This window comes from Pyxicephalus adspersus, chromosome 1 (assembly GCF_032062135.1).
Source record: "Pyxicephalus adspersus chromosome 1, UCB_Pads_2.0, whole genome shotgun sequence".
NCBI classification, from domain to species: domain Eukaryota; kingdom Metazoa; phylum Chordata; class Amphibia; order Anura; family Pyxicephalidae; genus Pyxicephalus; species Pyxicephalus adspersus.
The window spans coordinates 47,580,299-47,597,272 of record NC_092858.1 but is presented as its reverse complement, the minus strand read 5'-3'; the positions used below and the strand labels follow the sequence as shown (position 1 = coordinate 47,597,272).

The following is a 16,974-nucleotide window of genomic DNA, read 5'->3' as shown; positions in this document are numbered from 1 at the left end:
GGTATGTGTGCCATTAGAAAGAATGATTTTTTAGGGGAACAGTGACTTTCAATGCAAGATCGCCAGTAAAAAGCTGTCGGATAAGCGCGGCTCCGTGCGCGAGCTTTTTTCACTTGTTGAATAGCGCGATCGCGCACGATTCCGGATCGCTAATACGAATGCGCGACCGATAATCCGATTCATTGAGAAAGTTTCTCAAGAATTAGGACCCTTTCGGTTCTATTCTGCATGGTCATTCTGAATCAATGGTCCTGATCAAGGCTGGAGAGGATACACTTTCATCATTGAACCTGGATGATCCAGACAACCGGGAATGGATCTTTTCCAGGGTTCAAAACATTTGCTAGCAAATAGCAAACTACTATTGGTTGAAGCAATCCATTCCAGGTTTTCCAGGTCATCCAGCTTTACTGATGAAAGTGTATCCTCTCCAGCCTTGGAGAACTTTATTAAATCAGGCTCCGGTGAATCAGAAGCTGTGCTGTCCATCCAGTAAGCAGTAGATAGGCCTAGGTGTGTCCAGGGACTGATGAACTATGACCATGCAGATAGCTACATCCATGCAACATTTGTTCTTCCTACTCTATTGTAAGCTGGCACAATCTAAAAGAGGTTGGCGACTCTTCTCCGAGTTCAGGAGCACGGTTGCCAGATCATTACAGGAAGCTGCATTAGGTGGAATTTGCTATAATATATATCTGTAAGCCTTTGCAGGGACACTAAGAGAAGAATGTAAATTCAGACATATTTATAATTAGGTACTGCAGCACGTTTTGATAAATTGTCATAGTTCTTCTTTAACATGTAATTCCGATTCCAGAACCTTGGTACTTTATCCAGCTCGGATGAGAATGCATTCTGGTACAAAGTTTTATTCTAGCATTTTTTTCTTCTGGTTTTCTAGTCTCACAGTCATCTCTGGTAATTATCTCTGTGTGGAGTTTTGTTTCCAGTGTAAATAATATGTATCTTATGAATGCTTTCATCCCTGTTCAGGCAGACCTGCACGAGATTGAAATTGAACTGAAATCTTTTCTAATGGAAACAAAGAGAATGTGAAAAAGATGGAAGAATACACAAATGAAAATATCACGCACCAATGCAGAATCATGGAGACCTGAAACCACTCCATTTACATTGAGGTCATTAAGCTAAAACAGGACTTGGAAATTCAGAGAGAACATTTTGAGCCTATTGTACTGAGAAATAAAAGAGAAAGAGCTGCAGAAACCATCTAAGGGTTTTCAGTGACAGAAACTAAATTACTAGTTATGACTGAGCCCATTAAAAGAAGGAAATAGTTACACTTTTGAAGAATCAGCAAGCATTGATCCTTAATTTGTATAATCCAAGTAGCACAGCTGTAAAACAAGTACAGGTTAGTAATCCTATTCATCAATAAAATGAATGGTTTCCTTGAGATGTATCTTAGTATGCCTTTATATGAAGTGAGAGATTGAACACATTTACCTCTCGATAGTTACAAGAGGGTCAGCTTGTCTATGATCCTTTCATGTCCAGGACAATTGTAGCTTTACTATCAAACTAAATATTGCAGTCTTAGTGTGTTAGCATTGCCATGGCAACATGCTAATATTATATTAAAAAATATATCTTAATTACCAAAATCAGAAACTAATAAAAGTATTAAAATGATTTATTAATCAATTATATTTCTGTAAATAAGTAAATGTTAATCAATAAAGTTATTATTATACTTATATATTATATATAAAATATATATTATATACGGTATTTATATAGCGCCAACATATTACTCAGCACTGTACAAAGTCCATAGTCATGTCACTAACTGTCCCTCAGGGGAGCTCACAATCTAATGTCCCTACCATAGTCATATGTCCTTAATAAAGTCTAAGGTCTATTTGGAGGGAAGCCAATTAACCTAACTTAATGTTTTTGAAATGTGGGAGGAAACCGGAGTACCCGGAGGAAACCTACCCAATCACACGGAGAACTTGCAAACTCCATGCAGACAGTGCCCTGGCCAAGATTGTGACCTAGCACTTAAAAGGCCAGAGTGCTAATCTCTGAGCCACTGTGCTGACATATATTACATTAAAATATTAAAATACATTAAAATTTTAAAACCAGGCAATAAAATAATAGCAAAGTAGGCAATAATTCAAACCATCAATCCAATTAACTCCTAATTACAAATAAACCTAATTTAAACCCATGTCATGATACCTAAAGCCATGATACAAGTGTTCCCTGTCCCAGGTAAATAGCTACTAATAATGCACAGCAAATCACTGTAGCGGGGAACATTACCTTGGACGCCTAAAACTCAACATTTACCAGAATTCTTACAAGTATCCATTGTAATAATTAGCACACATGGAAGGTTAATGCGCTTTAGAAAGTTTTTCTACATATGCAAAGGTGAAAGCAGAATACATAGGATTATCACATAGATGGGTGTCCAAATGTAGACCCTGAGGGCCACATACCGAGCAAGATTTTTACATCTTTCTTTTACATCATTTTATACTTACTGTACTACTATACTTGCTATATTTACCTCTCTCTGTTATAGAAATAATGAAAATGTGTGTAGATCCTGGTCCCAGAAAATAAGGGTTGGACACCCCTGGTATACATCAATCAAGCAATAGTTACAGAAGTACAAGTAACATGCAGTTGAACATTCTATTCAGAAAAGTACAAAACATGGCAATAAAATATACAGATACTAAAACGGAATGTGAATCACCCTACAAATCTCTTCTATATGAATTATATTAAAATAACCTCTTAGTTATAAATACATAGACACTGTCCTCCATAGGCGTACAAAAATGACAAACCCACTTTAAGAAGTTACCTTAAGTCAAACTCCACCAAAACCATTTTCTTTTCCATCTTGGATAGAATTAATAAGGTTAAAACTGCTATCTCGCTGCAGCTAGACAATTGGGGTTTCATTGCTGACTGCATCCTAGATATAGAAAATAATTTGTCACTTCCAGTACATTCACTGTAATTCTTCTCCCAATGTATTTTACACCACAAGTAATATCTGAAATTCTATTTTTATAACATGACTTATTGGCATTCCTGGAAATTCCAAATGGAAGGCAGGACCTAAAAACTAAGATTTATTTTCATTAAAAAAAAGGAATTCAATCACTGAAGAGAACAATGTCTGAAGACAGACAATAATGGGTTTGTTTTTTATTGATCTTATACTAAATTGCTGTTGTGTAGAAGCTTTCCAGTTTCTCTGAAAGTATCGCCACACAGCAGATACTTCCTATTTTTTACTTTCTAGATGCAACTTTGGCTGCACTCTGAACGTCATACCAGTAATACAATGATACTGGCATGTGACATGTGTAAAGTCCTTTTATACTGTGCATTCCACTATTGACAAATGCAGCTATATAGGCTTACCTTGTACGGTATATTTTATACTATTCAGTTTGATTCTGAGATTCAACATATGGAATATTCTGATCCGCTGATTAGATTTGTACCTTGTGGGGCAGTGTGAGCGCTCAATGACAGATTGAGCACCCAGATATAACATTGAAGGCAATGGGCCTAAATTTATAAAATCTCTCCGAGACTGAAGAAGACAAACATTCATTTGTGAACCTGGGTGATCCAGCAAACCTGGAATGGATCTGGTCCAGGATTAAAGACATTTGCTAACAAATAGCAAATGACCTTAAAGAATTCCATTCCAGGTTTGCTTGATCACCCAGCTTCACTGATTAAAGTGTATCTTCTCCAGCCTTGGAGAGCTTTAATAAATCAGGTTCATTTGGTCAGTAAGATCCCTCTTTACTGAGTCAGTTTTCTTCCTCTTTTTATGCCACTGTATAGGAGCACTCCCCACAGGGCACCTAAATATCCAAATTTTTTCTACCCATCTAGTTGCTCCAACAAGACGGTAAGATCTTCACATGTTGACAAGCCCACTCCCACAGGCTCCCCTGTTGAGCTTCCCAATGTTTCTCCAGATCCATAGCACAGTCCGTGTACCCCACCAATCCACACTCCAGCACTTCCGGAGTCGAGTTCTCCATTACTGTTTCCATAACACTCCAGATCGCTTCTACATTATAGCTCTTCAAAGGGAGATCTCAAATGCACAGGCAGAGTCCCACCTTGTACAATTAATCTGACACACTGGGCCTGATTTATTAAAGCTTTTCAAGATGGAAGAAGATAGACTATCATGGGTGAATCTGGGTTATCCAGCAAACCTGCAACTTATCTATTTCGCCATCTTAGGTTCTTATTTTTCAACAGCCCTCTGTTTCAAAAAGTAAAAATGATGTAGCAAGCCTATAGAAGCAGATAGAAAATGCTGACTTTATTTGCACTTTATTAGAAATCTGTGATAATCACTCAGCCCAGTGTCAGTAGAATTTGCTCACAGACATAGTAGCTACTTTTTGAATTTATTAACCTCACTACCTCCAGAATCAATATCTAGCTGACTCCCAGGGAAAACAGACATACCACTTGAAACACATTAAAAGTTACAGACTTTTTTCATAGATTTAGGTAAGGAAAATGTTATCAGACCAGTCCAACAAATTGTGATGTTTTACCTAATGACTTCTTCCTCTCTAAGGTGCAACAGCGTAATCTTTATACTAATTCCTTATTCTTTTACTGCCTACTAGTGATGGATAAACTGCAATCCCAAGCAGGTGAACACTGCTCGTCATGTTCTTTGGAGTTGTTAATGAAAAAGCTGGCAGCATTCCTATTGGCTGGTGATTATTAGGGGCAGTGCTATCCCCAACAACCATCAATCAATGGAAATTCTGCCCACTATATACATTAGCAATGTTTCCCCCAGACAGGTTTTAACTACAAAGCAGACAACGTTCCCATTGGCTGGTGTCTGTCAGGGCTGGGACCAATGGGAATCCTGCCTGATATGTATGTTAGGGATGAATCTCCCTGCAGATATTCTAGTAAGTAAAAAAAAAGACTATGAATAAAACCAACATTTGCCCACAGTAATGTAATTATTGACTTCAAAATTGATAAATGTGTTATGTTATGTCATATGGCTGCAAAGCAAACATGGCATTAATCTCCAACAAGCTAAAATAAGTGTAACAGTGTATGATGTTTATGATGGGGCTTCTAACATGTTTAAATGGGTGTAGTGCAGGGGACCCCAACCCAATGGGTGGCGGCCGTCTGACAGATGGGCCGCAAGAGCATTAAGAGAAGGAGAAGGACCCCCTTAGGGGTGCACCAGCCAGAGCCGTGGACCATGTCTCCCGTACTGATTGCAGGCTCAGGGCAGTGGGATGGTTGTCTCTGGACACCTCCTATCGTAGGCTCAGACCTGTCATGGGAGAGTGGGCGGGTTCTGGCATTATGACCTCACTCAGGGGGAAGTTTCTTTGACTAGGAGTCAGTAGATTTAGTGATCCGCGAGCCCCAAAAGGTTGGCGACCACTGGTGTAGTGGACTGGTGTCACAAACCTTTGTTCTGACAATACACATGCTGTCAGGAATGCCAGGCAAACACAACATTAAATCCCGACCCATTATTGGTGCATTAGGAGGTGACATTCACTTTACTGTTATATGTATAGTGTGGGGGTCCTTGTTGTGGTGTACTTTAGGAATACCACACCTTATGGTAAATACAAAAGTGTAGATAATTCTACAAGCAATGGTGACATTTTTTTCAACTGTGATTCAGATAATGAGATTCATTTATAGCTTCTTTCACAAGGATGAAATATTTAATGTCAGTAAGGAAATCAAAGCCATAAAAGAGTGAGTAACTGCAAAAAAAAAGAAAAATTATGATGAAGAAAAAGAAATACATGCTGTGCTCAGAAAGATAATGGAGGCAAGTATGAATATTCTAATAAAAAGCTTCTGCCAGTTATTTATGTTTATGATTTCAAATAAACATTAATTAAATCCATTCTTTTACATAGAAACAATGTATAAATGTCTTTTAATTTTTTACTTGCTGCTCTTGCTGAGTAATCAGCAGTGAAGAATTAATGCTTTTGTTGCCTTTTTTAATATCTAATATTATTGCAAAGCTTGCATGCAGATGTCGATTGTCAGGAACTCCTATTTCTGTAAGAAAATAGACTTTTTCTGCAAACAAAGCATTTGTGAATGTTATTAATACTACTTTAATATAAGTACCCTATATAAAATGTTTTGAATCTTTAATGTAAAGCGGTGAGGGCAGAAGTATAGGAGCTGCCAATGTGGTTATTTTCCGAGGTATTTTTCTGATTCTGGCATTGTCGATTGTCATGTCGATTGTATATATATATATATATATATATATATATATATATATATATATATAGGTTTTACATTTCCAATTGAACAAGGAACAGCTGAACTTGAGGTAGTGAATAGTGCACAGATGTAAAAAAGTATCATCTAGTCTTTGAAAGAGCCTTTGTTAGTTTTTATGAATGTGTCACATCACTAGAACAATCTTTCACTAGACAATTCCTAGACAAAAACATTTATAATTTCCTAAATACTGTTTCGTTGGAAATGATTCTTTAACATTTGAAATGAAGTCAGTAGCAAAGTCCTGTCCTTGCCCAATTATCGTTACATCACCCATGCTGTTCCTGAGGATATTTCTCCGGTGTTTTGGGCCATGGGAGGAATATGTACTCTTGAATACATGCTCTTGATCTCAATTCTTTAACATGAGCTTTGGATGTCTTTCAAAGGCTGGAACATTTTGGGCTCTATCTTTTGTTCCTAGGTTCCCAATAGCCTATTCTTTTTCTTGCTCTACTTTTTGCTCTTTGGTTTAGTATTTCAGTAAAACTTCTACAGTAAAATAGGAAATGGTTGAAGTTACTAGAAATGATTAAAGGAAATGTACACAGTACAAGAATGTTAGTATGTTCTAATTAAATTCGGTATAATGAGTTTATTCAATAGAGTGAATATGTAGTCTGCCACTGCTTCTTTTCCTGAATGTTCTTGTTGTATGGCTGTTGTATTTGCTGCATGCTTGCTCTAGATTAGTAACTCAAGAATGATGAAAGCCATACCAACTTGCACCTATCGACCAGCCCCATTCTTTGCCTGATGTCACCCCTACTTCCATGGAGGAAAGAGATCAGGTGGGAGATTTAATTGTTCAAGCTGGAATCTCGCTGTCACCTGGAACTGAAACCCTTTACGTGGTCCCAATGAAAGCAGCAGGCACCAGACAGAGATGGCCAGGAGGCTGGGAAAGATCATTAAGGGACTTGCTACTGATAAATGTCACTGTGTCTACAGGACCTATTACTGGTGAATGTCACTGTTACTGTATGGCCTTTTAACCAAAATGTTTTTAATGTACAGTATATGATATCCTGTATGCTACCTATAGATCAGAACAAATCACAGATACCGTGGAGCTCGGTTACCAAAATTATTTTCTCCTTTGTAAACGCTTTTCAAGATATAAATTGCTTGCATTTCTTATACATTCTGGATAAAAAAAGTATATATTTTATTATGATTATTGTTAATAATATTAGCACAAGATAATTAATGTTTTTTTTTGCTACCTAATAAAATAGTCATCAAGCCCCTATGGCTGCTCTTGTTGAAGTTAAGCAAACAGCACAAAATCAGATAGACTTTTTTATGTAATTCATATTTATCATAAACAGAAGGACAATAATTCACTCTATAATTTCTACAATTACACTGGAAGAAAAGCTCTTCCCCTCCCTGTTTCTTTACTTCTGAATACTTTTGAATACTTTATCATTATTATTATTATTTTTATTATTATTATTAATAATTAATATTATTATTAACATCTTCTGATCGGCCTGATCTCCATTAGATACAGAACATCCTTATTATTGGGGTTGTTTAATTATTGGGGTGAGGAAGGGTAACTTCAATAGAATGGCAATGGTTTGTCAGTGTAGCAGTAGGACTACCATTATCCTCCATATAATCTTGAATAATCTAAAACATATTAGGTGCAGTATTACATGCGCTTGCACTTGCATGTTCATATAGAGAGGGATAATATTTTCTTTATTAATTGCTTTACTATTTTTTATATTTTCCCTGCTACTTTTTAGATAACATCAGCAAAATGGCTGGTGAATCTGAACCAACTGAAGCTCACTAGATTCACCTTTTCTTTGTATATGCTTTTGATATGATATGCTTGGCTCTGCTAAACTAAGAAGAAATTGGCATTTGGGTGCCAGGTGCCTTCAGGCAAGCAGTGGAAGGAAGGTGTCATGTAAGATATTTCTATATCCACTCCTACCAGAGCAGCAGGGACATCAGTGTTGGTCTAGCCAATTACTATCTAGTAGTGCCATACTTTAACCCTTTCTAAAACCCCTTTTTTTAATATTTCCTAAAGTTTTTGTCATGAGAACATGATGGCTACTAGTTCTAACTTTTCTGGATCGCTTGTTTCAAAATCCTAACCTAGAACAAGTATGCAGATGAGGTCTTTTCTGTGACTTTCCCTGTCTGCTTACTTCTAGATCAGCGAGTCAGAAATTACTAAAACCAAGGGTCATGCAAATAGCATTTTCTGAAAGATGTTTGAATTGTCAACTTCCATGTTTCTCTCATGATAGATTCACTTTAAAAACAATAAGTGTACTTGAACTGGTGAGCTGCAATGTGCAGCAATTATTATTGATTTCAGATTACCACAATGCTTGGGACTGTTTTACATACTTTTGAAAGCCTCTTGTAAAGTGTAAAGGAACACAGCTCTATGGAAGTGACTCACATTTCTTACATTATTTAGGAAATTCCCCAGTAAGAATGTACATAGGAACTTGCAAAACATGGCATAACTAGAACAGACTGTAATAACTACCAGCATGTGCTATTATTTAACAGTTTGTTTCAGAGGAAGAATGCCCAATGTTTTAATAGATATTTGTATAGATTGCTTGTGGCTAATAATCTGACTAATATAATGTTATATATATATGTACGAAGGCTATATTCCGGCTTTCCAATGCAAAGGTTGTCTCCTTCTTCTCATCATACAATTTGTATGCACATTTAACATTGAGACTGTTTGTAATCAACCTCAAAAGAAGCACAAAATCAATTTTGCAAAAAAAAAACAGACCAATAGAAGTATAATACATAGAATTTATAACAACTAAATACACCAGGCTTAGGATCACACACAAATCAATAGGATCTCCTTATAAACATCCTTGTTATCTTTCCATACATAAATTGCTCAGTTTTAACAAAAGAACATAATCCATCAAGGATTAACCTGGTTCATGGTTTTATTTAGTTACCCATGGCAAACGCCAAGTAGAGTCACACTACACTCAGATTTGCAGCCCATCCTAATTCACTAAATATTACAAAAAAAAAACAGTTATATCCCGGTAAAGTAAAACAAGCCAAAAATATGAACTGGTATTTCTATAAAGAAGATGGCAGAGCCCATGGCAGAATGGCAAACATTTACCGTTACAGTTTATATGCTTTGTTAGACAACATACCCATAAAGGCTGTGGTTTGCAGCTTAATAGCTTTTTTACTAACTGAGTTTTCCCTCATATTTTAGCAGGTTGACCTTTTTGTTCACTATCAGTGGAAGTGATTTACATTAACTTAGATACCTACACATCCTTGGATTGACACATTTTGATTTAAGAGATTTCATTGTGACACATTTGCCTTTGAGCAGGACAGTTTCGGCAAATGTAAAATTTCCTCTTGTTTATTCTTTTGCTTGTTTGGCCTCTTTGTTTCTTCTGTTTGGAAGTATTTGGTACTTTGTCTTTATCTAATTTTGTCTGATTTAGCCATCAAGTTTAAAGAGTTACGCCAGGAATTATTTTCGTACCATATAGTAACATGGATGTAAAGGCAGAGGGGGAAGGGTTAGATCTTTCTTGCTGTCTCATTCCCACTAACCATTATTGCTGTGGGTAAATATTATCATTAAATCCTAAATTTTAGAATAGTCATGAGAGAAGAACTAAGTAGAAAAAGAAAATCAAGGGGGCGTGGCTTGATGGCGGCGGAGCAGGACGCAGATTCCTGAGCTCCGTATCCCGCCTGGGGAATCCCTGCAGAGTAAGCGCTTTTGCGCCTACAAATTTTTTTTTGGGTATGTACAGCTCTTTGGTATTGAATGACTGTTAATCTGAAGCCTATAATGTTATGTTGGATACGATGTATGTGTTATATATTTGATTCTTTGTTATGTTACCTGTTATTTTTTTCTCTGAAAATCTAATAAAACGGATTGAAACAAAAAGAAAATCAACCTTTTTGCTAAAAAATGTCTGAGATGGGGAAATTTTGGGGAAATTTCCTCCCACTTACTGTTGTGGCAAAAAGAAATGGAACATTTCCCCATCAGGACTCAAACAGCACAGGGATTTTGACCGTCCCTAGTCTATCCAATGTTAAATAAAACTGTTTGGGCTATATACACAATTTATTAGTTTTTAGCTTTTTGTTGCCATCTTTTAAAATAGTTATACTCACATGTTTTTTGCAGTTCTGTATGTTGGATAGGACAGCTGGTAACAAACACAATAAGCTAATTTATTATTAATATTACATTCAGTTATTCAGTTATTTTGTGCCTAGATTCATGGGTCCCTAAAAATCAATTGATTTATTTGTTTAATATCGTTATCCTGACTTGTTGTAAGGTACTTGTCCCGCCAGCGACCCTGTGTCGTCCTCACCCGCGGCGGCGGCGCCCCCAGGGATCGCGGGCAGCGTAGAGGAGACCGCTGCAGCAGGCAGTGTGGTTGGGGCTGCCGCCGCTCTGCTCGCAGCGTGTCTCCTCTCTCTGGCGGAGTAATCCATCCTGGCCGAATGACATTCCCAGCATCCCTGCAAAAGTGCACAGTGCTGCACATGCCCCCAGCATTCCTGTGGGCGAGCACAGTACAGCACGGCCCAGAGGTCCTGCTGTAAGAGGCGTGTGCGCTACTATGCATGCCTCTTGTACCCCCAGGGGGCGAAACAGCCGGCTGCCTCGCCGCTGGGCGGGGCATGTGTAGTTTGAATTTCCTGCGGCCAAATCAGCCGCAAGGAATTCATTATTCAGTATGTTTCTTCAAATCCAATAGCGCCAGGTGGCGCAATGGGATTGGGCACTCTGGCCATTTAATGAGACCCTTTCATTAGCACCCTTGCCCGGTATAGTCTCTGTGTTACAGTGTGCTTGGGTGCTTTGCTTGTGTTGGATTACCATTTTGACCTCTGTTGTCTTTTCCTGTGTCTTGTCATCAGCTCAGACTTATTACCAGCAGCGACCCAGTCTGATCATTGACTTTGCATGAACTCTGCCTGCCCTGACTTTGGATTGTCCCTGACTACGCCTTCTGCCTCATCCTTTTGTACCTCACTTATCGGATTGATCTTTTGTGTTTGACCTCGGCCTGTACCTGGATTACGGAACAATGTTTGTTGAAAGTGTACCCCGGAGTTGGTTGTGATTTGTGTGCCCAGGCGCATTACACTTGTATTTTGGGGGATAGTCCAAATGCAGTTTTCTAAGAGATCTTTCATGTCCGTCACAAACTTTTTAGTAGGTTCACACTCTGTTGTAAAACTGGTATCTTGAAAAATGAGGGTTCAGTTGGGGTTTCATTGTCTTTAGATTTTCTTAGTTTTTTTTCTTTTTCTGTGTGTTGTAAATGTCTCTGTCTTTCCCTTCAAACCATAATTGGGAACACTTTTTTCTTCCTCTTCTTTACAGAAAAAAAGATATAATGACATCAGAATATTGTATAAACCTATTCTGTGTCTCTGCACAATGTACACTTTCCCATTTCATGTTGGGTGGTTGCTTAGTAGCAACCTCCACGTTTTATGAGTTAAGTGTGATTTATATTGTACAGTCACTTCTGACACCAGGCAAAGTTTTCTATACTCGGCATCTGGAGGCAGACATGACATAGGAGACATGCTTATTGCATTGCAGTGTTTATTTAAAAGTGGAATAAAAAGTAAAGTATACATTTGTTGTAGAAGATGTAGTAGATGTTCTTTGTGCAATAAAATAAGAAAATAAACTTACCTGCCTTTTTGCAACTTTTTAAATAAACTCACCTGTCCTCACTCTGATGTGGATGACCACCATCTTGACCTAGTTCTTTTTCAGGTTTGGGATCCTTGGCCATCTTGATTGTCCAAGTCTTAATGATGTAACTGATATTAATTCCCAATTGCGAACAGGCACGTATGTTTTATTGCAGAAAGGACCTCACACTTTTGTAATAAACAACTGGTCTAATTTAATTTTTTCCCTCTACATACCCTAGGATATTAAAAATAGTTTTGCCACCTAGTAACTGAAATCAGAATTTCCTGCAAATCAATTAGTGTTCTTTTACTAATTTATCACCTTTGTTTGTTTCTAGGTAAAGCGTACCTAAACTCAACATTTTTACTTTACATAGAAGGGTGGAATACCCTTAAAAAAAAAAAAAGGGTGGAGCTCCATCCCATTTAAGTCTTGATTGCTGCGACATGCGCATCGCATGCTCTTTGCAGTAAGATCTCTTTTTTTTTCCTCTTCACAGCAGCTACATCACCCGACCTTGCACCTGCGCAGTGCCAGATCAGGTAAGGTAGCAAGAAGACCTGAAGAGAAGACAGAAAATGGCGACAGTCGGCTCTTCCTCTGTGCTGATACGAAGGGGCATCCCAGGGCGACGCAGGACCGGATCTCAAGGAGGACCAGCACCATCAAGGGATCTGCAGGGTAAGGTAAGTAACATTTTTTTGTTTTTGAGTTAGTTGCGTTTTTAACATAAAAAAAGGTTTAAAATTAATGGTAAGTAACAATTGGAATGTAGAGACTAGAAGTTACATGAAGAATTCAGATTACCGGTAGTTTTCTGTTTAATAAATTTGACTTCTGAAAATAACACCATGAATTTACTTTTTCTAAAGTGAGCGACCAATAACATCCTGCAACACACCAAATTATTTAAAAGTTTATGTTTCACATGTAAACCTTTCATATAGCAACCGGATTGGAGGCCACCAAAGCTGGTGTAGTAAGGACAGCCATTCTCTGGGAGATATCTGCTTCTGTAGGCCCACTCTCATTTCTGAAATGTATAGTGATCTTTTAATTTAATTGTCCTAAAATACATGTGCCTAGGAAATTTATGTAGATGCTTTACCAGTAAAGCCCTCAAAAAACATAAGGTATTCACATGTGTAATTCTATCAGATATTCAAAAAATAAGAAGGTTTTTTTCTCATTTTGGTGTATTGGGAAATCATTCCATGCCTCTTGGTTAACAGTACATCTAGGACTGCTGCTGTGTACAACCAAATTTTATAGAGGTTTTCCTTTTAAATAGTAAACAGCTTGTTGGTTATCATTAATGTAATGAAAGCAGTATATCACACAATAATTAAGAAGTCATAGATGAAGCTGATATACTCATATCATATAAGATTACGGTTATACATAATTCTGTTGTTTCTTTCCTGGACATGAGAACAGTATAAAAATGAGGTAAAAACAAGCAAAATACAACAAAATAGCAGGTAAAAGGTTTGATGTAAAGTGGGTGGGATTGCTTTTTGCAGTTTAAAGTTACTTAAAGCTGGTGGATCTCATTTAAAAGCATCTAAGAAAACAAGGTGGTCGATATCCCCATAATTCTCACTTTGTGTAATAAACTCTGGATTACAATGCATGCCATTTCACTAGTATAATATTTAAACCAGATCTCCAGCCAAAAGTAACAATGTAAAATATATAGCCTATAAATAAGACTAAAATAACAAACCAGCTTTTGCTGAAATATTTACCTTCAATCCAGAGATTTCCCCTGCAGTACTTTCAGCTGCCACCAGATGACCTTAGTCTGCTAGCCACTGGCCAGCATAATTTACCCGACTTCTGCTATGCCGAGGCTGCCCTGTCCTGCCTAGCCTGTGACTGGACAGTGTAGGAAGAAGCATCACAGCAATCAGTTCAATTTTCAGTTACTATCAGCATGCTTCTTGTCAGCACATGAACAGATTTCACTGCTTGTGTTTCCCCTCCTACACTCCAGCACTGCTGTAGGGAGTGACAGCTCAAATTCAGGTATTCATTATTTATTTGCAGGTCTATGATTAACTACAGAGCTGCAATAATAAATGCATTTTATGTCCCATTTGTAGCTTGCCAGTATTGAAACCTATATATACATTTTGATAAACATAATTTGTTGTAAATTGTCATGAAATCCTATAAAAAAACAGCTGTGTATGACCGCACATTGCTGAATGTTCTTTATCTAAATCCTTTTTACCCAAACAGAATATCTCCCCACCTATTGTGTGTTACTTCCCCCACCTCCTAGATTGTAAGCTCTTCAGGTCAGGGTCCTCCCCTCCTTATGTGTCACTGTCTGTCATTTGCAACCCCTATTTAATGTACAGCGCTGCGTAATATGTTGGTGCTATATAAAGCCTGCTCAATAATATTAATAATTAAACATATACATATTTTATTTTTATTTTTTGAACACTATTTCCTTATTTTTTTCTGCACAACTTCCTCCTCATTTTATACTCTGACCAGTAATTCCCAAATGTCATTTACATACAATTTGGATTTTCCATGCAGACTCTTACAACATATAACATAATTTTACTATTTGCTTTTTGACGAAAGGTATGTAAGAAATGTAGGAAAGCCTCAGAAAGCTTTCAGAACACCCTGGGAAAGTGTAACGTAACATTTCTTCACTTTTCTTTACAGACCTCAATCAGCCAATGGTGGGAAAGCGAAGGGTTGGACTTCATGTTACGTATGCTGAGTGTCATGTAAATCATTTGTATTTAAAGGAAGTAAATCTGCATTTGCTGGGAGGTCACACTGACAAGCTGAAGATCTGCATGTAAAACAACTGTAAGTAAATCTATTCCCATTCATGTGCTTACTTGTTGCACAAGCTTTAAAATCTTTCATAATTCTGCTGAGGTTTAATAACAGAATTGTGTGCAATAGCACAAGCAAACTGTGCTTGGTAGATATGGAGATCTTGTGCAATGATTATTCTAAATTTTCTTATTCTCTTTAAAATGATTGCATTAGTCATTTTCGTTTACATGAATTATTTCCTTTACATAAATTCTATTGTTTTTAAACATGTTAGTGCCTAAAATAAGCCGTATTTTGCTGCCCTGCAGTCATTGTTTACTTTTCCTGTGCTTCCTACCTGCCCTGATCTACCTGACTATATTATGTATGGAGTAAACATAACATTCACCTTTCCTTCCATTGAGTGTTCCAGTGTTCCATTGCTGGAACAATAAGTCGGGATTATATCTGAGTTCTGTGGGAATCTGTGCAAATCTCCAAAGTTAGAGAACGTCAGAAAACCTGAGAGACCACTTGTTCTGAGTCAAAGGGATTGGTTTACTAAAGAATATAGACAGTTCAATTAAAGCGGACCTAAACTAAAAATTTTTACTTTACCTAAAAAGGTAGACAACACTTTTTTACAAAATTTGATTTTTCAACACCCTTTCAAAAAAAAAAAGGGGGGAGCACGGAGCCTCCCAGGATACCACGTCATGCATCCCAAGAGGCTCTTGGCTGCTCCTTCGATCTCGGGCATGTGTAGAAGGGGCATTATCTTCACTAAGGGGAAAGAGATGCCGATCCCACGCAAACGCAGTGAGATTGGTTCTCTTTTTTTCCCCTTTACAGCGGGTTACGTCACCCAACCTCTCACACGCACAGTGCAGGTGTGACATCGGGTGACGTAGCAAGAAGACTGAGGAAGAAGGCAGAAGATGGCAGCCTCAGGCCCTTCTTGCGCACCAGGACGAAGAAGAACTCCAGGACGGCACAGGACTGGATTGAGAAAAGGTCCAGCGTCATTTGGGGGTCTGTGGGATTAAAAGTAAGTGGGATTTTTTTTTAGTCCCGCTTTAAGCCCATTTCTGACCTGTGGTGAGCTACATTGTTTTGCCGCAGGCTCAGCTGTGCTTCCTAACACTCACATTCAAGTGAAGTTGAGAACCATTTTTTGCTTGCAGCAGATTGTGGAGCAGTTCCCAAATACAACTAGTCATCTTTGGCTGGACAGTTGGTTTTTGAAGATTCGCACTGCAGCTACAACCTCATGCCAAATTATCTGTGTGATTGGGAGCTGCCAAATGTGCTGTTTTCCATTGGGGTGTGAAAGGGCCCCTTCCAATTAATTAGCCGACCTAAATCGGTCAATCAGGTGCAAGTAAGTAATCTGTTTCTTTAGAACATCTGGTTAAGTATTTTTTGTAAACTGAATTTTGACCTCATTCACTAGACTAGGTAAATATCCCTTACAAGAGGGCAATTGACTTTTCATAAGTAAACAGCTCATATTCCTTTAGTAAATCAATCCCAATGACTCAGTAATCAATATAACTGTCAGGCATTTCAGAAGGAGATAGAATATTTTATAAGCTCCATGTGTCATCACAGGTTCTGTAAGTGTATAAGTCAGATATAGTTTATAAAGTCACATGCATCAAGTGAAAAAATGTACACAAAGTATGATTATGTTACTGTGGTTGCAATAAAAAATATCACCCTAATGTCACCAGTTAGCAGAAGTTATTATTCATCTGCTCCACTTCTGGGTTCCGATCTTCAGCCATCTTGATTGGCCGGGCTATAATGAAGTAAATACAGGGCATGACCACATAATCATTCCAGGGAGCCAGGTATGCCTGGATTGTTATGAAGCTGATTGTGAACAGGTAGGTAAGTCTGTTTATTTGCATGAGAGACACAGCTTGTCCCTCTGCAAAAAGAGACTGATTGCAATTTTTTATTTTTGTTTCATTTTAATACTATTAAAACAACTTGCATTTGCATTTTGCATTGATACTTGTGTTTATGTTGCTTTATGTAGCAAAACCACAAACGTTACATCATATAATACCAGATTTTATAACATAGAGGTGTTGAGTGTTTCATTACTTCTGCTTATTCATAAT

General features: G+C 37.7%; 2 protein-coding genes across 2 annotated transcripts in view; both read left to right on the top strand.

Annotated features, from left to right (window-relative positions):
- The first annotated feature begins 963 nt into the window (after positions 1-963).
- On the top strand, positions 964-10,825 carry CCDC122 (coiled-coil domain containing 122). Its single transcript, XM_072399835.1, is given in 5 exon segments — positions 964-1,053; positions 1,056-1,284; positions 1,287-1,378; positions 5,705-5,861; positions 10,671-10,825. Coding segments are annotated over 5 exon segments (723 nt in total).
- LACC1 (laccase domain containing 1) overlaps positions 1,048-16,974 on the top strand; it is a 32,836-nt gene continuing 16,909 nt past the window's right edge. Inside the window, exons 1-2 of the mRNA XM_072410155.1 lie at positions 1,048-1,378; positions 14,744-14,893. The gene's annotated coding sequence lies outside the window, so the exon portion shown is untranslated. The remainder of the gene's footprint in view (positions 1,379-14,743; positions 14,894-16,974) is intronic.